Source organism: Meles meles, chromosome 4 (genome assembly GCF_922984935.1).
Source record: "Meles meles chromosome 4, mMelMel3.1 paternal haplotype, whole genome shotgun sequence".
Taxonomy (NCBI): Eukaryota; Metazoa; Chordata; class Mammalia; order Carnivora; family Mustelidae; genus Meles; species Meles meles.
The window spans coordinates 19,220,941-19,246,894 of NC_060069.1; the positions used below are offsets into that span (position 1 = coordinate 19,220,941).

Consider the following 25,954-nt stretch of genomic DNA (forward strand, 5'->3'; position numbering starts at 1 on the left):
GACTCATGCGATAGCACTCGACTTCACATTCTTCAAAAATGACCGAACATGATGTTTTCTGCTAGTGCCCCATCTCCAAAAATGTCCACAAAATAAATTCCTGTCTCTGCTTTTGAAAAACATTAGGACCAGTCCATGTGGCTCTCACCACACAAATGTCGTCCGTAAAACTACGCCTCATCAAGGGGGACTGACATGACCGCTCATTCGTAATCTGTTGTGAACAGAGTATTGCTAACAGTCCTGCAGATGTGATGGGGATCATTTAATCACTTCCCCTCCCGCGTGGTCTCTTTGAGAGTTGGGAGTTGATAGGGAAGGGGTAGGATGGAAACCACGCAGCAGTGCTTGCGAGTGAGGGGCCTGTGGGAGTGCGAGGTGTCTTCTCTCTGTCCACGGGTTCCTGCCTTCTTTTCCGTCTGGTTGATCTCCTTGAACTGAATCTTTCCCCCAATCAACACTTCTTGAATATGAAACAAAGGAAGAAGATTACTTACAATCTGTTGCCATGCCAACATAGATGCATTTTTTAAAGCGACATTCCTGGCACTGATTTCTGGTAACTTTGTCTATGACACATTTTCCTTCATATTTACAGGAATAGGATGGATGGAGATTTTTCTGAATGGTTCTTCTAAAGAAACCCTACATGGGAAAGAAAGACCCAAGACAACAGTTTCATATTTTCTAGAAATTAATGGCTCCAGAATTTTGTGTCCAGATAACTGTGATAGATTGTTTTGGACCTTACCTGTGTATAGGCCTGTAGTTCCTACCTATTCACATACAGGACAGTTAGCCCAAACTGAATCTAAAGAATTCTAAATCTGAGATGAAGGAAATGTCTAGGACTACAGACAGAGTCAGTATCTTTTTGGCATTTCGTAAGGAAAAGAGGTTAATGGGAAAAATCTAGTGTTCGTTTTTATCTTTTCTACACATTGAGTAATATAAATAAATTATATCATTTCATCTCATAGAGTGGCATAATTGTGTTGTTAAAGTAAGCTGTGAAGACCCTTGCTATGCTTTGTGCTGGGGAATAAAGGAGCTGGGTCCTTGTGATACTCTATTAATTAATAATTTAATTTATTAATTAAATGGATGCATTGAACAACCTTTAGAGATTTAGTTTAGTTCTTGTTTTTGACTCTTGAAAGGACCATGGCCAGCTCAGATAACCCTTGAAACAACAGTACTTGGGGAGTAGAAAATTCCAGACTCTCCACCCAGTTTTTCTCACTGCACACTACATTGGGGTTTTTCCTTTCATAGTATTCTTTCTCTCCAGTGTCGGTCGGCATACACCCTGAGGTTCAGTAGGTGTCGTCCTTTCTTAGGCATGGGAGAGGGCCACTGTAAAGGCAGCTGAGGATGCCATTTAGTCCAGATTTAAGTGACGTAAACCTTCTCAAAGGTGTGTTCTCGCAGAACCTTCCTGGACGTGGAACTCCTGTCTTGGCAACGGTGCTTCTGCATTGTAGCACTCAGGATAGCAGAGAGCATGCCCTTATTGTAAGGGGCCCATTGCAAAGTGCTGTAGACACCTTCTGTATCCTTCTGTCTCTTTTACAACCTTATAAAGTAGGTACTCGTAATATCTTCATGATAGGTATTGAAAAACTAAGCCTCTGACAGGTTAAATCACTTGCCCCAAATCGTGTGTTAAGTCAGCCTAGAGCTCAGGAGTCAGACTCCAAGTCTTATTTACCTAACTGCTTATATAATATGAACTGAATCCAATTTTACTGTATTATTTAAATGTTTTAGATGAACAGATTTTACCTTTGTTCTATCCGTTTTAGCAGATTAGCAAGGGAAAAACAAATGTTGAAGGATACTGTCTACTAAAGCTGAAAGAGACCTCTAACTTTATTACATAAGTAGGGACTGACATACCAGCAGGCCTAGATTAAGCCCAAATTTGAATGATCCTGTTTAACTTTCCTTGGCTTTGATTATGTACATATACCACTTGCATATTCACTCACACAGAAGACCTTATAATGAAAAGGTCAAACGTAAGATTTTATATTGGGCAAAGCAGGAGGAAATAGAAAAATGACAGCCATGACTGAAACTAGTGGACTTGAGTTGGGGGCATCTGTGCAAATCCCTTATCATTTCTATTCAAGTTCTAACAGGAAAACTGCCCCATTATTTTGGGGGTTTGTATCTTTAAACACTTATGTCCATTGGTTTGAATGATGTTGCTATCATGTTCTAAGACTCACTCTGTCACACATGGGCAGCTCTGTCATGCTGGCGGTCTTTCCCTGGGTATTCAAGGTGGGCACATTCTGCTGGAGCATGAATGTCAGAGCAGGCCACAGTGCTGAAAGATAAGCTGCCCCGTGAACCTTCCTTCCCTCCCTCTGCTGCCCTCCCTCCAGTCCACCCTTCCTGGGTCATCCCTGCCTGGTGAGCAAAAGCAACCTGGAGATTCCTGGTGAGAAGACATGTGTCACAGAGAGGAGAGTGGCTGGGTAGCATAGCTCCTTCTGGAGGAAGCAGAGTTTCCCTAGAGGCGGCAGCACCAAAGTCCGGGGCATCAGGGAGAATGTGTGCTACTAGGAGGATAGGAAAGTTGTTGGGGAGACCCTTCTCTCACACATACTCTGAGGCTGACTTATGTTCTAGAAGGGGTGGTGGTGGAGCATACTGATGAGTCTGACAATGTTAAGGAGAGAATGAGCTGTGGTATACCAGACAATGGGGTAACATTCATTTTCCCAAAAAGGCTACTCTGTGAACTTTTAAAAGGAATGAATGAAATGATTTATACTTTGCTTATGTTGAGAAAGGTATTGGGGTGGCAGGCTTTGCTATTCATAGTATCATCTTTTCTGTGGTTTCTCTCTGATGACTTGGGGGCTTCATGGACCAAATCCCCTTTAAGACGTTGGCTTTCCCTAAGTTATAATAAAAACATATTTGACATATGATGAGGGATCACTTCATGTGAGTCAATGTAAAGATGCTAGATCCCTTAATTTTAAAAAGTGAAGAAAATTAACTTCTGGAAGTGAATCGAATAGACAATATTTAATATAGTCTATTTACAAAATTCTTTTTAGAGGTGAGCTAACAAAAGACATGTCCTAGGGACTAAATAAGGCCATATAGTTCATTGATGATCTGTTGGTGAGGAGAGGTTTTGCTTTTATTGATCAACATCAGACATGTTTCTCTGCATTTGGAGAACTGGATCCACTTCTTAGTGGTCTGAGATGATGCTCTGATTAGTGTGATAAGGAGCTGAGCGTCAATATTTGGGCAACTGCTAAAAGCTGTGAGTTTTTCTTGCAAAAATAGTTTGTTGTGGGGAAGTATCAACATTCTTTCTATAAAAGATGCATAAAAACCGACTCATCAAGACAGACAAAACAGCTCCAAAAGATTTTTGCTGTCTTCAGGGCAAAAATGGGCAAAAAAGATTCTCCCCGTATACACTGGAGTGTGGGGTAGAATTATTTTCAGAAGGTAAGTTTGAATAAACAGTATGTGAAGCATAACCTTTTTCATCTTTGGCCACTCTTAAAAATTGTGTTTCATTTGAAAAACTCCATTGTTTTCTCCAAGATACTTTGACTTTATATTAAATGCATGATCTGCATAATTACCCTGGGAAAACTGCTTTCTGATTTATGATGGAGGCAATCCTAGAAATAGGATTCTGATATGAGATAAAGGGAAAGAGGCTGAAAAAAATCTAGCTTTTTGCTATATGATTTCTTCTTTTAGGTAAACCTCAGTTGAATCAGGCCCCAAACATCCTGTGATCTTGGAAAAAGAGGCTAGTGGATTTTTCGATCATCATGAAGATACACATGAAGCAGGGACATGGGTTAAGAGGCTTGATTGTCCCTTTGTTTAAGTCAGTCACTAATAAGAATTAAGTTCTCTGTAAAGCACATTTGGTCTTTAGAGTCACTTTGGGAGTTGAGTATAAAATGGAATTTTCATTAGGGTCTCTCTGAGAATTAAAAATTTGCCATTAGGAACTGATTTGAAAGAATCTCAATGCTGCATAGTCAGGTAGGCAAAAGTTTATGAATTGGGGCTAATGTAGAAAAAAGGCCCATTTGAATTACTGAGCTTTCAGAGTGAGAGAGTATATCGAAAGTAATGCAGTGTTATTACTTTCAAATCAAGCCAATAAAACTGCTTTTAAGAGACAGTCTGCAAGTCCCCCAATTAATAAATAGTCAGGACTTACTTTTATTTGCTTCCATTAAACTCCATAAGACATTATTTTCATGCATGTAATAGCAATCTTTGGCACAGTCATTGTTAAAAGGTCCAAATTCCAGATCAAAGGGGTCTGGATGAGTGAGAGACACTACAACAAATTACAAAAGTCTTGCAGATATAGGGCCTTGGGAACTTAGAAACGCCCTGATGTGCCCTGATTCCAATGACTCCATTGATTCCATTGCAACACTTCTAGCGGGCTTCCACTAAGCGTTTCCTAATTTCATGCACAAAAACTAGGGAATTTGCACAGAAAGTCTTCCATTAGGGAAATGGGCACCTTACCTTGAAACCAAGCTACCGTGCTGATTTTTGGGGTTTAAGGTCAAAGGGAGGAAACGGGGGTATTTGGAGGAGGGGAAGAAAGAGGAGGTGAGGTGGGTGACAGAGGAGGGAAGACTGAATCATTTTGTATAGTTTGATCCAATCTTTGCTTTAGGGTTTACATCTTAGGATCATTTGGTTTTAAATATAAAAAGTAAATAAAAAATTTCACTTGATCTTAGCCAAAAGGCCAAGAAGCGATAAAAAAGTAAATAAAACATTTAACAAGTAAACATTTAAGAAGTCTTTCCCCTGGCTTACTGTACTTCCTCATTTATAGAACATTAGCCGAACGCTGGCTCTAGCACTGAATTGAGCTTTATTTATTTTTACAGTAGACTGTATTTTCTAGGCTAGGTTGTTGGACCAAAAGATATTTGCCGGGAAACTCATCTTAATTTTGATGATGAAGAGTGTAAGTAGGCAAATTTAGGCTCACTTTCGGGAAGTGAACTGTTGATCACGGGTGTATTCTTGTCAAGTAGATGGGTGTGTAGAACATAAAATTAGCGGATGGTTGCCCAGAATTTACTTACTGGCTGAAGGCTGTGCAGAAAGCCAATTTGGATAATTTCAGAACACAATTGAATCTAAGTAACCTCAAAGATATTCTCTAATGGAACCCTTAAAAGAGAGCACATTAAAAAAATAGCAAAAATGAGCATATTTACTCAGATTAATAGCATGTGGTAGAGTACATTCTGTCTCCTCAACCACTGGAGATAAAACAGAAGTAGAAATGGTTGTTTCTTGGGATAATATATTATAAAATATCTATGCATTTTTAAATTTACAGTGAGAATATTAATTTCTTTTCATCTTATTAGTTCTCTCCGTCTTAAAAGCCAGACACTAAACTCATGCAAATTCATTTAGTTATTGTTGATTTGGGAAAAAAAAATTCCATTCTTAAACATGTCAGAAATGGAGAGGACAGCCAGACAAAGGTCCTGGATGATCCCGGGCTGTGAGTGTTGGAATCTGGTTCTAATTTGAACTTAAACTTCATGTTGCATTCTAGTGGAATCTACAGAGACACTAGAGCTGGGCTGAGCTCGGAGCTCACTGGTCCCAGGGCAATTACCTTGCAGCCTTCACACGTGATGCAGCGGTAGTGGTACCCAGTGGCTTTGTCACCACACACTACGCATAGCTCGTCCTTGTCTAAATAACTGGGGATGTACCCTGTGAAGAAGGAAAAAAGGAATGTGAGGAGAAAATATCACACTAAAGTCAAAGACACATCGTAGCTTGGAGAAGGATAAAAGGAGGACAGGACGTAAGGCACGTGAGGGAGGAGGCAGGACCAAATTGTTTTATACACTTTAATCCAATTTTTGCTTTAGGGTTTACATCTTGTGATCATTTAGTTTTAAATATAAAAGGTAAGTAAAATATTTAACAAGAAAAATTTAAAGTTTTTCCCTGACTTCTTATACTTCCTCCATATCTTATACTTATCTGCTACCTTCTGTCACACACACAGAGTTGGACAGTAGGCCCAAGATTTCAGAATGCCTTAGAAATGGGTGTGATCATTCTTGCTGTGCAGGTAGGAATATATCTGAAGGCTGCTGAAGCCAATGAGTCATGCAGAGAGGCCAAGATTTGAGACATCTGGAGTGCTTAGGTTCTGGAGAACATAATCTCTTTTGCAAGCCTTATTTCAGAACTTTTTCTTAGAAGACTGGATCCACTTTGGAATCTAGGCACCATGCAATAAAATCAGAAAACTTCACAGCTTGGAGATCCTCAAGTACTTTTGAGGTGAACAGGCTTTCAGAGGTTTGCTTGGTCTTCCTGAGGGTCACATTAGAAAGTAAAGCAGAGATCTTCTAACCAGATCTCCTAACTTCCAGTACAAGCAATGCTTGTCATTTGCTAAAAAATTAACTTTAAGTAGAATGAACAAAGCCATCTAAAAAAAATTTTTTTTTTCAAACTTGTGCTGTTATGGCACAAAACCCAAGAATTCTGGGTGATGTGAAATAATGATGGGTCTATTTATTATGAAAAAAAAAAAAAGTCCAACTATAATAACTCTCTTTGTTAGTGTACTATTGGTTTCTTAGTTTAAATTCCCTGGCCCAGGAAACTAAAGTTTAAAAACAAAACAGAAGCAGCCTACTTTCCACTGGTCTTTGCCTCTTCCCCTTTGCTTGTAGAAAATGCCCAAACACAAAACTGATTCTAAAGGGCAAATTCAGTTTCATATGCTATCAGTGGTTTACTACTGAAGCACGTGTCTTTATTCTTTTTATTTATTTATTTATTTATTTGAAGCACGTATCTTTAAACGAGTGCAGAAATCAAAACAAGGTCTGCTTTGTTGGGATGTGGAGAAGGGAAAGGCTGAGAAAACAAAATCATTCCTTTCCCTGACCATGGCTCCTTATGAAGTTCTTTGACTTGGTAAACTCTTACCGGTTTCAATACAGATTAGCCACGTTGAAATGACAGATGACTTGCTGTATGCTTTACCATGACATTTTCACAAATCTTTTATTAAACTAGGTCACAGAAGGCTTACATTTCAGGAAAAAATTCACAAAGAAAACAGAAGAAAATGAGTCCCTTTCACAATTTCTTAGAAATTACTTCGCTCAGACTTTATTTTAGAAAAATGGCCTCTCTTGGGAGATCTGATAATGTACATGATTATCTTCTTAAATATCACAACTTTTCTTAGTTTACTTTTACATCCTGCAAACCTGAGTCATCTGTTGAATTCCGTTCAAAAGTTTCCAAACTTCCGTCAAACATTTTTAAAAAGAGCATTTTGGGAGGTATCTGGACAGAAAAAAAGGGGGGACTGGAATGATTTGTGTGTTTATTCAATCATTCACCTATTCATAAATTCAGAAAATATTTATTTAGCACGTACTATGTACTTAGCACTGTGCTTGGTGCTGAGAATATAAAAACGAGGAAGGCATGGTTTCTTCCCTTGGTAAGTACACATGTAGGAAATAGAGATCTTGTATTTCCAGTCCTGGTCATTCCTCAACAAGAGAAGAAAGGGTGAAGGTGAAGTAAAGAGCATGAAAGATGCTGAACATCACCACAAGGAAATGCAAAGCCCAAATCACAATGAGACACCCCCTAACATCCTCTAAGATGGTTATAATAAAAATGGCAGACAATAATAAAAGTTGGTAAGTATATGGAGAAATCTGAACCTTTATATATTGCTGGTGGGAATGTAAAATGTGCCTTGGAAAACAGTTTGGCAGTCCCTCAAAGGTTAAACATAAAGTTACATATGACCCAGCAATTCCACTCCTAGGTGTGTTCCCAAGAGAACTGAAAATATGTGTCTACACACAGAACTGTACGTGAATGTTCAAAGCAGCATTATTTATAATATCCAAAGGATGAAAACAACCCAAATGCCCATCAAATGATAGAAAACAAAAGGCAGCACATTCATACAATGGAATATTATACAGCTCAGGTAATGACACATGCTACAACATAGATGAACCTTTAAGAAATGGAAACATTATGTTAAAAGAAAGAAGCCAGACACGAAAGGCCACATATTGTATAATTTCATCTCTATGAAATGTCTAGAATAGGCAAATTCATAGAGAAAGAAATTAGATTAGTAGATGACAAGGCTTGGAGGGAGTGGGGAATGGGGTGTAACTGCTAATGGGTACAAAGTTTCTTTTCATGGTGGTGAAAACATCTACTTAAGTTGGTTATAGTTGCTTATATGGTCATACAAGGATACCTCACCCAGATCTTCCTTTTCTCTAAAATAATCAGAACCATCTTATTTACCAAAACAGTCACCACAGGCAGTGATACATCAATTATCATGCCTAAGTCCATTATTCATCATTAAATAACATCCATCAGGGGGTAACATCCTACACATAATTAATAGGTAGGTGAAGATTCTCTTAAGATTGCTGAATCTATTTGACATTATCACATGCTAACTAGTTCTCCCAGAGAACTTAACCATTTCTTGACCTCCTAGTTTCTGTGTCCCCATCTTTTTCTTTTCTCATGGTTACAAATGAGCCGTGTGCTGGTCAAATATGCCCTGCTAAGGAAAATGCACGTATAGCGCTAGTTTTGTTACCAGGAAGGGACACTAAATGGATGTCAGTATTTGGTTCTGTCTAGAAACAAACATGAGAAACACAACTCTGGAAGCCACACTGCTCATCTGAGAATTGCACCTGCAAATTATCCCAAGTGACTGCTGGGGAGGCATGGTTAATAACACCCCAGAAAACAATTAAGTCCCCTGTCAGTATGTGATAATCCAAGGGTGATATGTTTTCGCCAGCACTTACATGCTCAGGTATCTTGTTTTTTAGACAAATAAACGATGCTGCCACTTTATCAAGCATATTATTACGCAAACAAACTCCATTTGTTTGTTCAACAAGTACTTGGAGATTTTTTTTTTTATTTGACACTTGGCAATGTCTGTTTAATTTCCAAGTATTATCCTGCACGTGAGATAAGATGACATGGTCAAATATTACTAACATTTTCCCTTCTTATTTGTTAATAGCTTCATTAAGATATAATTTATATAACATACAATTCAATAGCTTTTTCTATTCACAAAGTTGTGAAATTCTCACCACAATCAATTTTAGAACATTTTAATCATATCCCAAAGAAACCCAATGCCTTTAGTAGTCACTCCCCTTCCTCCTGGCCCTTTCACCCCCTCCACCCTAAGCAACCACTGATCTATGTTTCTACAGATTTGCCTGTTCTAGATATTTCTAGAATGAAATTATATATTTTGAGGTCTTTTGTGACTGGCTTTTAACTTAGCATCGTGTTTTCAAGGTTTATTCATGTTGTAGCTTAACATTACTTTAAAAAATTGACTCTCAGAGGGACTTGGTATGTAGAAGGGGAAAGTTGTGTATATTTACACTAGGAATCATGTAACAGGCAGTAAACTGGTTTCTTGGTTTGTATTAGATTCAAGGCTTTCCCATGTATGAATAAAATCAGAAGTCTGTCTAGTTTAATTCTCTTGAGCCAATTACATCATCATCTCAGGTCCCAGGAGAAGAAGCACTGGCACCTCTTGTCACCTTGGCAAATTCACAATGCTTAGGGAATAGAACATAAGGCAGATTGATCTTGATGGTAGATATAAAGTAGAAGGTGTTGCCTAGGAAGGTAAATCTAGCAGAAGGGAGAGGAGCTGTGTTCAGGGACCATTTCCAATCCCGCTGATCTTACCTTCAGTATAGGACACCTTGCCAAGCAAAACTATCTAAAAGGAGCATTGGTTATCACTGGTGGTCAGAAATACTTTGGGCAGTTCAGAGAGGTCCACACTGCTGATTCGTCTTGCAGAACTATCAATTTAGAGCCATCAAAGAATCCCAAGTAGTTTGGGTCAGGATATCAGATGAGACTATATATTAATACCCTTAAGGAAACTAAATAATTAGTATGTTTAGTCATTCTTTCAGTTTTGTATTGAACTTTCTCAATTCTTACGATTTAAGTTCCCCTCCCCCTCTAGCATCTTCTTCCCTTGTAGTTTCTTTATATATGTAAAAAATCCTGAATGGCTCATCTCTAAGCCTTTTCCCAACACACTAATGCTGATTTCTTTTACACTTAATTCTTAGTATTATGTACCAAGCTTTGCATAATATTAACTGTAACTCTCTGAGAAACACTATATTAACCCATCCACCCATCCAGCCAGCCATTTATTTAGCAAACATGCATGGCCCTAGTGTGTAAGACACTGGGTACAAACCTGAAACTGCATTAACTTTAAAGGTATTTTGCATTGCTCTCTGCAGATTTCCAGCAGAGCTGCCCCAGAGGCTCCCGTTTCACCAAACCTTTCCTCAGAACAGGAGCCATCTTTCCACGTTCTCTACTACCCTCATGGAATCACTGAGCATCTTTGCTTGCCACCTTGCCCCGTGGCTGGCTAGCCCTTGCTACCATGGGATGGAAGACATGGAGTCCCAAGTCTCCCAACTCTAAAACACTGGGGATGCCGGAGGACAAGAGAAGCAGAAAGAGCACTAGATCAGAGGTATTAATTCAGAAAAGGAGAGAGGACATGATGACAAGGGACTCTGGGTTTCTACCATCTGGACGTCTTAGGGCAGAAAAGGGGGGCAAAGCATGTTTCAGATTATTTTTTCAGACTCAGAAACTCTGAAACTAAGATATATGCATTTTTAGGCCTAAGTCTGGACATAATTCAGTTTCATGCACAAGGCACTAGCTAAACTTCCTTGTTTCTGTCCTTGTAGACCCAAGTTTTTAGTAGCTGACATGACCTTTCAGTCCATAATTAGAACTAAAACTCTTGAAGATGCAAATCACTAGGAAAGGGAATAGATTGGCATAATGGGTTTCAGTCAAAATTTTAATCAAAGGGGCATACACACTGGCAGTCCACAGTGTTTCGATTGCAGAGTGTTTAAAAATCTCAGCCAGCTTTTGAAACTGGGACATTTCAGGTGAAATCCAGATTTCCTGCTTCATGTGAAAAATCAGAAGATTTGGCAATAGTGAGCCCAAATTCTCACAGGGTGACAATCAACTGAACTGAGAAGGGCAGCCCATCTCCTAAGAAAGAGACATACTTTCGAATTTACTACAGTCCCTACCACTCCCTATTGTGACCCAACTCTACAGCTAATTGTCACTTGTCATTTATGTTTGTTTATGCTTGTATTATGTCTTTTTTAAGTAAAGAAGTATTTCACAGATTTTTAATTTTTGTCAAAAGTGGGAAGACAAAAGTAATTCAAGGAAAAGGAGAGAGAATAAATTTCTTTATGAAAGTTAAAAATGTTTTTTATCATATACATACAATATGTGTGCTGGTTGAAAAGTTTAAATTAAGCAGTCCTTATTAAACAACTGTGGCTCTATCTTATTCCTACCAGCTCTCTGGCACTTGTAGGCATTGGAGTTTTAGAACTCTGGTACTAATGAGGTCTTTTCCCATTTTAAAAGAAGGGAGGGGTTGGAAAGCAGGAAATTAAAGTGTATTAGAAGTGCGCGGAATGGAGGGGGACAGAAAGGGTCACCAGAAATGGGTACTAGTTGCCTCTCTTTTTGCCCCGAGAGTCAGCTTATGGCATTGAGCTTATACAGAGGTTCCCACAGTTATCTCTGATCCTGCATGTTTGAGAAAAAATGGGTGCCTTTTCTTTATCTGAAAATCCATTCAGAATGAGATTTAGGGTTATAGCTCTAAAAACATAGACTGTCAGGCCTTCTTCCCTTAATGAAGGGAATGAACATTTCCGTTTGTCATCCTGATATCATCCTGGTTTTTAAAAGGTCTGTTGGTGTGTGTGCAGATACACCCTGCTGTCCTAATAGATGTGCACTCCACAGAGTGTGCAGTGAAGGAGGTGACTGCCTTCACGGTGCTTATTATCTAGCTCGAGTTTACATAAACAAGCATATGTGAGGAAGAGAACCCAAATCCAGACTATAGGAATGATCTATAACACATATATGTAAGTAGCATGTTGCATGTATGTATGTGTTCAAGTGTACTCCATTTTGAAACAATTTGGTATATAAAAATCTAGACTTTTCAATATGAAAACTGAGGAGGGATTTTCACATTACAAAAAGATCCCCGACTTCAGATGTTCTCTTAATACTACGTTCTTTTAATGTAACGGTTCTCAACCAGGGTGATTTCACCCCAGAGGGACATTCTGGCAATATCTGGACACGCTGTTGATTATCATAACAGGATGGAGCAGTTGTGTGCTACTGAAATATAATGCATAGAAGCAAGGAATGCTGCTAAACATCCTGCAAGGCATAGATCAGCCTCCACAACAATCATCTGGCCCCAAATGTTCATAGTGCTGAGGTCAAGAAACTCTGGTTTAATACACATTATATAAAAAAATTTTAAAGGTGGTTTACAGAAATGATTCAGCACTATTATATAAAACAAAGGAAACCTGTTTTTGAAGCCAGGGCCAGTTGGGAATCGGGGTGTTGGAGAGAATGTGGTGCTGGTTAAATAGAAGAAGCTGGTGGGTTCTAAGCTGAGCAAGTGACCTGAGGTGATGCGGGCTGAAAACGGCAGGGCACATACTGGGGTTTGGCTGGCAGTAGCTGGTAGCTAGAAGAAGCGTCACTACTTCAGGGAACTATGGCAGAGGGAGGGGCACATGGAGAAATTAGCCAAGATTTCTGGAAAAGAGAGTATGGGCCTAAGTACAAAGCCAGAATCAAAATTTCCCTTTAGGGCAGGGAAGCCAGAATCTTTCCTGTGGGTAAAGAAGAGTTGGTGGTGTTAGTGTTTGATCTAACAGGGCATGGAAAAGGGTTTGGAATTTTGAAGAGGAGCCCCATGGTGGGTGCGGAGGGCAGGGAATCACAGCCACTAAGTGACTGGAAGAAGAAGGCTTTATGAAGGGGGGTGACCATGAAGAGAAGAGGACAGCACAACACAGCAGGAAGTATCTGCAGATGGGGGGTGGGGTGACCACGCAAAAGCACGTGTCTCCAGCAGATCAGGAAATTCTCTAAAGCAGCTAGTACAGTACAGAGGGAATGGAGATGAGGGTGGTACCAAGGACAGCGCACGGAAGTTCAGCCGTCATGAGGGTCTGGAAAAGGAAGAATACAGATGCTAAGTGAGCACTGGTACTTAGTATGAGTACAAGAAGATGGGGGTCATAAAAGCTAGACTAGAACAGATGGTAGAGTGGGAGGCAACGGGACCTCAGGCTCAAGGCACCTGGATCCTGAGTGCTAAGAAAAAAAAGCTTTGAGTTTGTGGGAAAATGTTTACTCATCGGGGATGCAAGGTGGCGGATATAACCCCATATGCAGGAAATAAACAGCACCAACAGTCCTTCACAAGCCTGGCAGTCATCTGACTTCAGCTTCTCATCATGCCTTGGACTCCTGCTATTAGCTTTCATCGTGAGGAATGGTAGTGGGTGCTCTAGGATGAGGTTAGTGAATCCAGTGAAATTTCTGGAGGACCTGCCTTTGACAAAGCAGTTACCTAACCCTTATCAAGGAAAGGACAGAAAAGTTAACACACGCTTTTGTCTGCACTTGGTCAAGGTTTGTAAGCTACAACTTTCCCTACTTTGCTTCCAGTTCTAGATACTGAGAGGAGGCACTTTTACTTAACCTTTTTAGCAGCAAATGCACTTTGTGTTTTAAAAAAGTGGTTCTGTTGTTTTCTGGCGTGATATTATCTCTTAATAGTACACAGGTGGCAGTGTCTAATTTGAAATCCTAACCTTAAGCCAGAATCCCTACAATTACATAAGCATTATAGAAGAATCTTCAGTTGCACGAACTTCTCAAGTATTATATTTTAAAGACATAATGTCTACAACACAGTGGATTGGGTAGACTAATCGTATGTGTTTAAATTAGACACATTCAACTAGAGGGGGAGAGAAGGGTCAGGGAGAGAGGGGCAGAAGGTGAAAGAATGAGGGGGAGAGAAATAAAGGGGAAGTGGGGGCAGGAGAGACAAAGGGGAAGAAGAGGGGCAAGAAGGGAAGGAGAGGGAAAAGTTGAGAAAAGAAATGGAAATAGTGTGCGATCATCTCATCCTTAGGTGTGTGGCTGGAAGTGATTATGCGGTTGGGAGACTCATGAATCCTACCCCCTTTTTTTGGTTTCTTTCCTGCCTGCCTCTCCAGAGACTGAGTGTGAATCTAGGGCTTAAGGGTACCTATTTCTCATAGAATATTTTTTTTTTTTTCTGAGCAGACTTTGGAACTGTCCCATGTTCGACTCTACTGTATAGCATCCGTTCTCTGACTTTGAAAGAGGTTGAGGAAATTCTAATTAGAGATTATATTTCTTTGGGGCTTTATTCTTCTTTTTCGTCCAGTCATCTTGATGTGGGTCACTTCAAACTTCGCTCACCTTACCATTTAATTTCCATTTCTAATGTTTACACGATTATTCACATACATTGGCTTCCTGTCCCCGAGACAGAGGGGCAGCGGAGACAGAGTCAGAAAGGACAGTTTGAGGTGCAGTTCCTGCTTTGGTTATTAATATTTCTCTCTGGACCATCAATAATGCAGCTTTAGAACAAGAACACGTGCTATCAAAACCCAAACTGAAGAGGACCCCATCTCCTTGATCTGGACTCAGTAAAACAAGAATTTCTTATTCTCTTGGACATGATAACCAACTCTGATGCAAACACACTACAGACTTTTTGGATGTGCAATTCCTGTAAAGATGGTACATAGAAGGTCAAGCAAAGAATCCCATGGACGGGGTCGCACAGGACAGACACTCCAGGGAACGATTCTGTTTAAACAGACCCAGAGACTGACTAGCAAAGCCACCTGCAGGGAAGCCAGACTTAAGCTGTTTGGGGACTTTGGAATGTGAGTGGAATTTTTTATGGAAACAGCTAGCAACACCCCTCCCCCCCTCCCTCCAAAGAAAAGAAATATAAGAAAAATATACTGACTTTTAACTATGTTGGAACTATGGTCACAAAGGAGAAGACCCAACACCCTGGTTGCCAATTCCCTCGGCCTCCGGCTGATTTCCAAACTCTTCCCTTCCTCCTGAGCTAGGGGCTAAGGTGAAGGTAGTGATCAGAACTGGCTGTGATAGCTGATTTTCATATAACAAATCAAGGTGAGTTTACTTGAAAGACATAAACATAAGGAGCTTGTATCTGAGTGATGCTAGGGCTCTTTTTATTTGTCTCTAACTTTTAAAAATTAAAAACGTGTTTTTCTCATCTTCTATATGAAAAAAAAAAAAGTCAGACATTGCATTCTGCATTTCAGCCTTTCCTCAAAGTGAAAATAATACTGGCTCTGCATCCCACCCTAATTCTTGAAGTTTTAGCTTAAATTCGGTTCAATGAATGGAATTCTGACTCTTCGTTCATGCCCTCCATGCTTCAGGAGCTTGCTAATGTTTCTCCCTCTTGGCTACAAACATAAAAACACACAAAAACAACACAAGCAGAACTCAAAATCATTCTAAAGTCTACTGTTAAGATAACTAGTCTTGACATTGGGCTCTGCAGTCTTCCTTTATTTCATCTATGTGTTCTTACAGTACATTTGTTTTTACAAGATTATGATCATTTTCTCTACACTAGAAAATTCCAATTAAAGGCTTAAGAATAAGCCATCCTTAAGGAAAAAAAAAATTGACAAAGTTAAGACAGCTGTGTTATTGAAAAGTTTAAAACGCTACAGTGACAGCAACAGACCCAGATGAAACAATTATGAATTTCATGAAAATAGATAAAAATCCAATTGGAATAATGAGGCCTGCCCCACTGAACACCTGTTTATAGTCTTAATTTTGCCTTAAGAAGATACTACTGATGTCCTCCAACAACAACAAAAATCAATAATGGATCAATATGGATAAACGTGTTGGGTACGACCTTTTGTCCTAAGAGACAGTTAACAGCTGGGTTTAGTTTTACTGGGATTTACTTAAAGACTTGTAACAGTAAATAATGGCGTATTTAAGAATATTTGCCTGCTTTGATTTAGTGAGTTTGGCAGGTGGCCGTGGCCTTTCAATGGCATATGGCTTTGGGAAATTACATCAATATATGCATATAATGTGTCTTAGCTTCTAGTTCAAGCGTCAAATTAATTAGCAAAGAATCTCTGGTTTAACGTTTTAGGAGCAAATATTCTCCAGCACTGCTTGAAGAAAATATCATGAAAAAACAAAAGAAAAAAAAAGTAAAAGAGCCTGAAAATTTTTGCAGGAATTTTTAAGAATAGCAGAATGCCCCAAATAGAGAGACAGGCATGAGTATTATCTTGCGATCCCATAACACTGTGAGAGGCGTGTCCAGACGTGTTTAATGAAGCAATGTTAACTTCTTCTTTTCAAAGATAATTACTTTTAAGTGTAATATTAAATAGAAATAGAAAGCACACATTCAGTCTATCTCAGATGTTCCCTTTGGGGATTTCTGTGGTGTGCCCTTTGTAATAAATGAGAGAAATTCTGATATCCTTCAAGAGGATGGGAAAAATGAAAATGCGACTAAGTACTCTGAATATGTGTTCTGCTGTAATTCCGTTCATACTTCATATTTGGAAGGTGGAGAACAGCACAGAAAATCCAAACACAGTCTACGGTAACAACTAAACTAGAGTTTCACTTTGAGGTTTTTGTGTTTTTTGTTTGTTTGTTTGTTTGTTTGTTTTATTTTGATGTCAAAACAGGCAGCTCTTAATTACAGAGTCACATTAAGAAGAGCAAATGATAATTTTTATAGGAACCGTAATCAACCAAGCCATACTCTGTTTTAAGATAATTTTACAGAGAAATTCACCTTTGAGGATCCATGGGCATCATATTTTTGCAAATTATAGAAATCTGTAAATTTGGTTTCCTATGCAATATCTTGTAGATTGTACACAGAAAAAAACAGTTTCTGGCATATTCAAGAATAGAATAGAATTTAAGCTATTTCCAAAATATCTGGCAGATGCTACTAAGTTCCCTGAATACCACCTGCTTGCTTCTCCTGTTTTATTTTTTGATATAGAAGAAATGTTCCATTGATAGAAAATTACACGGCATTGTAAAGCCACAGTGTCTGTTAAAATAAATGGATATTGCGCTTGTTTTCACTGTGGATATTTTGAATGACACTTCTTGTTTCCTAAAGAGTTCATTTGACACGATTCCAGACACGGGAAACTCTAGGGACAAAATGGCAATAGGAAGCATATTAGTTCCTTTTTGAGTTTTATATTCTTACAGCTTAATATGCTCACAAGTAGATTGTTTGCAGTTGCAAGGATCAGTAAGTATATGAAGATGAACAATTATAAAATCTGATGTATCAACATTATACTACCGTTAAAGAAATCACTAAAATATTTTATTAGTTAACTAAAATAAACTTTTAATTTGAAATATGAACAAAAACTCAAAGGAGTTTTTAATCTGAACCTGAACTGGGGAGAATTATCCCACTTCAAAAGCCACAGTGCCTATCCACTGAGGGGGAAGCCTTTTACATATTTGCTTTAGCAAAGAAACTGGCCATATTCATTTTGGGCAATACACACACACACACACACACACACACACACACTCACATGCACACAATGTAAATACACATATACACACAGCTTAAAAAATCAACTCAATCCAGCTCTTATATATGCTTGGAAAAAAAGTGCTTGGAAACGTGGTTGCTCACGGACCCCTTTCAATCACGTAGCAACCTCACTCTTTACTGCTGTTGTTAATTTCAAACAGTCAGCGTTTAAAGTCCAAGATTGGACAAAGCTGATGCAGACTGTAACTTTGAAACGCAAGGGAAACAAACACAGAAACTTTTAACAAATTCAAGTAAAATGGACCCTACCTTTTTTTTGAGAGTACGATGGTGACCGCACTTGAGAAAAAGTAGGCTTTTCTTCAGTGAAATACTCAGGTTGGCTGTATTGATTCAGGGCCATGTCCAAATCAGAGTCCTTGCTTTTCAGCATGTTTCCAGGGTAACTACAGGTATAAGGCTGATTCACTGCCCAGGCCTGTTCCATATATATGTTGTTACTGGGCACGGCCGGAGCGTTGCGGCCACTGTAACCCGCACTATCTTCAAAATACGTGTAATAATCAGTGGCCTGCATGTAGCAGTTGCTGCCGGCGGCTGGGCGCACTTCATATACTTCTTGCATACAGTAGCTCATTTTGTGACCCTGGTGCAGTTTCTACTTTACATATACACACACTCCCCGCATGCATTCACCAGCCCCATTCGCCCTGAGAGCCGGGCATATACGCAGGGAAGCGTCCATCCATACGCATGAAGCGAGAAGCAAAGATGAATAAACACCACGGGCAGTACAGCCACCCTGCCTGCTTTACTTTGGACTAGCACCTGATGGGCTAAAATCCTCTTTGGATCGAGGTGTCTTTGGAGCTCTCCTGCCATTCAAACATACTGGAAAGCAGATTTCTGACTATCAAAGGTCTTAAGCTGAGAACGCAGCTAATTCCTGGGGAAGATGGCACCCAGGTAGGGATGACCGTCACCCAGCTGGAGGAGTGACAGCAAGAAGGCTCCTGCTCCTCCGAAGCTGGGAAGATGCATTTCATACGCTGTTTTTAACCCCTTTTAACATGATTAGAAAATGATTACTCATTGTGATGTCATTTTGGTTGACAACTTAAGCATGAAACCTTGTACAGACATCTTAGAGAATAACCTTGGACACACAGAAAATCCTAAAATCAATAATCCGGTTTATTAGCATGACCCAGAGAAAATCCCAGCAATAACGAGCCCAATGACTGACTCCAAAACATTAATCTTGTCACTCGAGTGTTGGTGGTTAAGTCTGTTGAATGTTACTGATTGGCTTTTAATGGCAGGACCCTATCATCCTCCTCATGACACATAGGTTCCACAGGTTTTAGAAACGTGCCAAGGAAAGCCACTTCTGAAAATGCCTCTGGTGTCTGTGAGTGAGCTCTGTTTTCTCCCTTGGAGCAGATAATTTTCTACATCGTTGACACAAATCTACATGAGACCTAAAGCTTAAATTAGCTTTGCTCCTTCTGTTTTTATGTTTTGTTTATAAGCACAGGAGAGAGAGTATGTGCCCGTACCCTTAAATGAAGAAGCCCCTCCATTCTGGCAGGTCCCCCCTCCGTTTGTGGAAACGGCACTCTTAGAGTAGGTATGTGGGACACTGTGTACATTTCTCATTTTATTCCAATCAAATCTGCTTTTGAGATTATTTTCAAGCTTAAATGTTATTTAAGTAGTACTCACATGCTTGTGGTTTAAAGACAGTGATCTTTAAGAGGGAAAAGCATTTTCTGTAAGAATCATCGTATCTTTTAACTAAGATGCAAACAAATATCAAATTAGGCCCTAACCGCTTGCTAAGATGATTACTGAAGGTTTTTTCCTCCACTTGGATGAGCACGCATATACCCACTCTGTGCGTGTGTTCTAGATCATGGTTCAGTAAGGGCCAAGGCTGCTTTCTTTGCAGCTAGGGGTTCTTTCTATTTCTTCCAGAGACTCAGTTTGCAGGGCTGGGACTCAGGTGGTGACCTTTACATTTGGGTTCCTGCCGCTACATGAATGTACGACCTTGTTGGTATTTCCCTCCTAAGTGACTGCAGACAATGTAATATTGTAATACTCAGCAGTGAGACCTCCTCTTTGGAAATGAAACTCCACTCAACTGCAACATGGGATTCTGGGACAGGGATATATGACCAGAGAAAGGAGGATGTGAATGACAGTCATTCGACAAATACCTACAGGGTATCTGTTAAGTGCAAAGCAGGGAAGCAGTGGGAACAGAGATTGCTGTTCCACAAGTCGATCTAGCCCGGGCCATTAAGTAGCTCAGTAGCACACGTATTCAATATTCTTTTTTTTTTTTTTTAAAGATTTTATTTATTTATTTGACAGGCAGAGATCACAAGAAGGCAGAGAGGCAGGCAGAGAGAGGGGAAGCAGGCTCCCCGCTGAGCAGAGAGCTCGATGCGGGGCTCGAATCCCAGGACCCTGGGACCATGACCTGAGATGAAGGCAGAGGCTTTAATCCACGGAGCCACCCAGGCACCCTACGTGTTCAATATTCTGAGTCAGTGGGCCATTGACATGAAAGGGATTCTTTAAAGCTGATGATTTTATTTTATTTTTTTTGTTTTTAAAGATTTTGTTTATTTGAGAGAGAGAGAGAATGAGCAGGGGGAGAGGCAGAAGGAGAGAGACAAGCAGACTACCTACTGGGCTGGCAGACTTAGGGCTCAATCCCAGGACCCTGGGATTGTGACCCTGGGATCGTGACCTGAGCCAAAGGCAGACACTTAACTGACGGAGCCACCCAGGGGTTCTGAGTGCTGATGATTTTGTAAGCATAGAAATGGAGCTGCTGTTCCAAGGGAAGAGAGCAAGCAACAAATGAGACAGAAGGAGGGTAGAAGCCCAGGCCGACCGCATGGATGTTTAGTAATAAGACTCCTCGAAAAACTGCAACTGAACTGTAAGACAAGGAGAAGAATGTTCTCCAAATTGGTACATTAAATCGGGAAGAAGAACCACTACATCCCGGACAGCAGGAAAGTGACCATAAAGAGTAATGAATGTAGCTAACACTCTAATAGTGTTTTCACTCTCTGATTACTCTTAAAATGAATAAAAGATTTATCCGCAAATGCTTTTAAGAACACATACACATAACATTACAATTAACATTTTCTCCCTGCTGAAAATGTCAAAACATTTCACTGGAAGCAGTGACTATTTTCTGAAAACCCTGGGAAAAAGGATCCAGGCCTTATGTTTTTTGTCTGCTTTCATTTATTTATCTCAAATTTCCCCAAACTAATCTGAAAATTAACCTTTCAATAAAGCAGTTTTCTTTCCTGGCACACACACATGTTCCGAGGCCTCTTTTTCTCGTTCGGAGCTGCATGGCGGATCCGTCCAATGCTGCGGTTCTGCCATTGCGTATCCTGGCTCCCTTTCTATTTCATTGAAGGCACAGATCCAAGCAATTTCTTGCTTTTCACCAGTAACAATATCAACCAAAGCCAGAGTCTCAACTTTTCTGCCAAAGGAACACTTAAAAACAACTTCCAGAAATCTCCAAATGTACTTGGAAAATCAGAGCGCTATTCTGCCCCCAAACTGGATATACATACTGTAAGGAAAAGGGAAAGAACAACTCCAAAGCCCTTTTTTCCTCAATTTTTACAAAACATGTGAAGACCCCTGACAATCACAGAATTAAAACAATCCTGCATTCCCTCAGAAATCTTTGTACAGGAAAAAAGAAGTTTCAAAGCATATTTAAGAGCTCTCCCTCTCTGACTTTTATCTTTTGGAGAAAACAGCGCAAAACTTTCTGGAATGCACTCCTTCTTGTTCCAAGAATGGGGAATGTTCTTTATGTGCAGCAAGTGCACGCAACTCTCATTCCTGTGAGCTGAAAAGGGAGTCCAGCACTCACACTGAATTTGAAATATGACCCCTCACGCCCTGATCCAAGCAATCACAGTGCTGTCACTTGTGATCGATCTGGCATGCTTCTCTGTAAAGTCGATAAGGCAATTTAAACATATTATGTGTCACAAATGAGGTGAGCTTCAGTAAGATTGTTTTCTTATTTCCCTGGCTGACTACTCTAATTTAGTTACTTAAGGGGAAGCTTGGGAGTTATTTGACCCATAGTGCTTCAAACTGCCTGAAATAAACTTGGGGGGGGGGGCTTTAATAATTCTCATTAGGAGTGTTCCAATCAATAATAATTTATTATGTAAATACATCTTTGTCTTCGGCTAGAAGGAAATAACCTAAAAGGATAAGACTGATGATATTGCTTGGAAAACCTCATAGGTGAACAACAAACCCTCAAGGTCTCTGAAGGAGGAAAGCAGCTTCTTTCAGTGTCCTTTCCTCTGTTTTCAGCTGTTTCTTAAATAAGGCCGCACACTGGTATCACCTGTGCACTTTAAAAAACGTCGATGCCTATGTGTCACCCTGAGAAATTCTAATTTAACCAGGATGGTGTGAAACGTGAGCATCAAGGTTTTTTTTTTAAAGTTCCTCGGATTATTTCCACAGGCGGCCGAATTTGAGAACTGCTGTTCTACTGGGTGCCCAAGTGTGGCCCCTTTACTATGTGCTGGGGCATCCCCCGTACTTGAGTTTTTCTTCATTTGCAGTTTTGCTGTCTATTTCCCTTAGTTCTTAAAAATTTACCTTCTAAACCTCGACCTGGCTTCACCTATCCTTGAATTGTCTAGTCAAGCAGAGGGGCCAGGCCACAGAGAGAGACCAGGGAAGAATTAAATCCAAGGAAGCATGTTGACTGTGGCATGGGAATGTGGGAAGAATCTGCCTAGCAAGCTGGGTATAGCAGCATGGAAGAGGGGACCTGTGAGTTGGCTTTTGAAGAGTGAACAGGACTTCAACAGTAGAGGCCAGAGATATGAGACAGCTGAGCAGAAATGTCTTGGGGAGAGTGTTATCAACAATACTTGCAAAAAAGGCACATAAAGAAAAAGAATTAACATGAAATGTTTACATTAGCTTCTACTCTAATAGCTTTTCTTTCTTTCTGCTTTAGTTATAGAATGTCTGAATTTTAGCTGTGCAATGGCCTTTGGGAAGAAACTTTTGTTTCTCAGTCTCCCTTGCAGCTAGAGGTGTCTGTGTGAAAAAGCTCTGGCCAATGAGATGTAATGGTAAGGCAGTTTCTAGGAAAATTAAAAAACAACTGGTGCATACCATTTGCTGCTTCTTTGTTCCTTCTTTCAGCTGCTGGAATGTGGATGTGATAGCTGGAGCCCCAGCCACCATTTTGGCCTATTCGAATGACTGCTGTACTCTAGATGGTAGAAAACTGAGCTGGAAGGAACTTAGGTTGTTGAACCTAGACCTGCCACAGAACTGTCATACTAGTCTAGACTGTGAACCTCTGCACTTTTTTTTTTAAGATTATATTTATTTATTTGTGAGAGAAAGAGCACAGATGGAGGAAAGGACAGAGGAAGAGAGAGAAGCACACTCCACGCTGAGCAGGGAGCCCTATGTGCGGCTCCATCCCAGGAACCTGGGATCATGATCTGAGCTAAAGGCAGGTGCTTAACTGACTGAGCCACCCAGGTGTCCCTGCACTTCTAATTTTTTTCTCAAGAGAGAGAAAAATCAGAACTTTAGGTAACTGTTTATTCCTTTGTAAAATAGTGATAATGGTATCCACCTCATCAGTTATTGTGAAGATGAAGTGAGTCAATATAAGTAAAGCATTTAGAACAGTGACTGGCATAGTGATATAATTATGTATATATGTAATAATTATTATTATTGAAGTGCCTTAGGACCTGTCTTGGACTTTCTTTTTTGAGTCTACATTTTGACTCTAGGTTAGGAGCCAGCAAGCTTTGACTGACAGAGCAAAATGGGCCACTATCTGTTTTGTAAATAAAGTTTTATTGAAACACAGTCATGCTTATTCATTTACATATCATCTATGGCTGCTTCTATATCTACTCTATGCTACAATGGCGGAGTTGAGTAATTGTAACAGAGGCCATATGGCTTGTTGAAAATATTTAGTATGTGGCACTTTAGAGAAGTTTGCCAGCATCTGTTGTAGGTGATCTCACCCACTCTAATGGCTTTCAATAAGTAGGTAAATGACATCAAAATGTATGTCTCCATCCCAGATGTCTTCTCTAAAACCAGAACTTCTGTCCAGCTGTCAACTTGACATGTTCATTGGCACACCAACATGCATCTCCCTCTTCATTCTTTCTAAAACCTGTTCCTCCTGCAGTCTTCCCATCCAGGTACCACTATCCACCTGGGGGTTTAAGCACAAAGCCTGGGTGTCTCCTTGACTCCTTACTTGCCCTCACTATCTACCTTCAACCTAGGAGTAAGTTCGTTGGTTCTTCCTCCGAGATATATACTGCCTTAGGGAAAGGGAGGGAATTAAGGGAATTTCCCGGGGCCTGGAAGTTGACACTCCCCTTAAGAATTGATACAAGGGATACCTGGGTGGCTCGGCTGGTTGGGCCTCTGCCTTTGGCTTGGATCATAATCCCAGGGTCCTAGAATTGAGTCCCACATTGGGCTTCTCGCTCGGGAGGAAGCTTGCTTCTCCTCTGCCTGCTGCTACCCCTCCTTGTGCTCTCACTCCCTCTTTCTCTCTCACATATAAATAAAATCTTAAAAAAAAAAAAAAGAATTCATATAAAACCTTGAGTCCATGGAATCATGTACAACTCAAACCATTTTGGAACTTTTTACTTCCTCAGTCCCAGGTGCATTAATTAGCATGAGCCACTCTCCCCTTGATTATTTTGACTATGTGATCCTCATTCAGAGGATGTTTCCAGAGTGGTCCACAATACCAGTCCCAAAAGACGCTTTGAAGAAAAAGCAATAAGAATAGGGTTCTGTGGTCAAATGAGTTTGGAAAGTATGCATTGTATATCTCTCTCTTAGAGAATCACAAATGAAAACTGTCGAACTTTGTATGGCCTCACGTGACTCAGCATTTCCCAAACACATCTCATCATAGAACCCTGTGTATCTTCTAACATCGGTTACAAGTGTTCCATGAAACACACTTTCAGAAACACAGAATTCTGTTCTATGACTCTTGCTGGAGGGAAGGCCATTCATAGGGTTAGATCCCCTGGAAGAGTGGTGTTTTTCTCAGATGACACACCAGGGACAGAGAGGAGGGGCCTGGGAAGCTGCCGAGGGGCGTGTCCCGTTTTTGGTCTTTACCAAGGAGGAAAGCTACTGGTCAGAAGAGGCAGGCCAGACACAAGGTAGTGCAAATCCCAGGTGGCCACAGCACAAGACTGGGGCCTTTGCGCTCTGCGACTGCTTCTGTTTGGTAGGAATAGAAACTCAAAGCCCTCCTCTTTTCAAACAATTTGTACTCTGACTTTGTTTCTAATTTGCTTTTTTCTCCTTTAGTATTTGATAAAAGCTTTTTGATAGTGCCAGCCCGTTACAGCTCTATGAAAGGATACTGAGGGGAGGCTTTTGTTTGCAGTCGGTCACCAAACAGAATTCCTTTGTACAAAAATATGCTTGAAAAAGTGACAACATGGTTTACTGGTTTAAGGCGAATGAATGGTGCTCTGGGTGCACTGGGCAAGAAAGGGCCCTGATGGGAACACTGAAGTGGGAACAAGACACTCCTGGGGCCCAAGATGTTGGAAGCAGCCCCAGGAACTGAACTGAGAGCTGTCCGAGGAGAAGGACGTTCTCACAGCGCAGTCCTGGTGGCTTCCTCAACTTGGACACTCTTTCTAGGCCTAAGGTCTGGAGGTGGTGTTTTACTTCGTGAAGGTGGAGCGGCTGTCCTGGCACAGTCATGCACAAGAGACCACAGACCCAGTTACGGTAGCTTTCTACTAGGTGAAATATATCAACTTACAGAATGAGTGGGACAAAGAAAACAGGCCTTTGTAGTCTTCCACAAAGAGTGTGAAATAGACTCAGCAAGCCTTGGGCCGGTGGTTCTAAAAGGGTCCTGAGCCAGCAGCATTTGCATCTCCTGGAACTTCTTGTAAATGCCAGTTCTCCAGCCCTGCCCAAACCCACTGAAGCAGCCTCTCCCGGCTGAGGCCAGCAGTGGGGTCATGCCCTCCCAGGGATTCTGATGCAGAATCAGGGCTAAAGTTTGAGAACCAGGATCTAGACCAAAGAAAAATGTATGTATACAGAAGCAAATGCAGACTAACCCCCTTACAGTTGGGGTTTGAAAAAGAAGTAAGGTTTCTGAAATACATTTTAAAGATTTTTATTTATTTATTTGACAGACAGAGATCACAAGTAGGCAGAGAGGCAGGCAGAGAGAGGGGGAAGCAGGCTCCCTGCTGA

General features: G+C 40.4%; 1 protein-coding gene and 1 pseudogene across 11 annotated transcripts in view; both read right to left on the reverse strand.

Moving 5' to 3' along the window:
• The window catches only part of THRB (thyroid hormone receptor beta), a 372,214-nt gene that overhangs the window by 32,213 nt on the left and 314,047 nt on the right, over window positions 1-25,954 (reverse strand). For all 11 annotated transcript variants that reach the window (XM_046003102.1, XM_046003101.1, XM_046003097.1 and 8 more), the window contains 2 exons: window positions 5,663-5,763; window positions 498-645 (listed from right to left, as the gene is read on the reverse strand). In XM_046003102.1, the coding sequence (XP_045859058.1) occupies window positions 498-645; window positions 5,663-5,763 (249 nt within the window). The remainder of the gene's footprint in view (window positions 1-497; window positions 646-5,662; window positions 5,764-25,954) is intronic.
• Window positions 4,644-4,780, reverse strand: LOC123940981 (annotated as a pseudogene).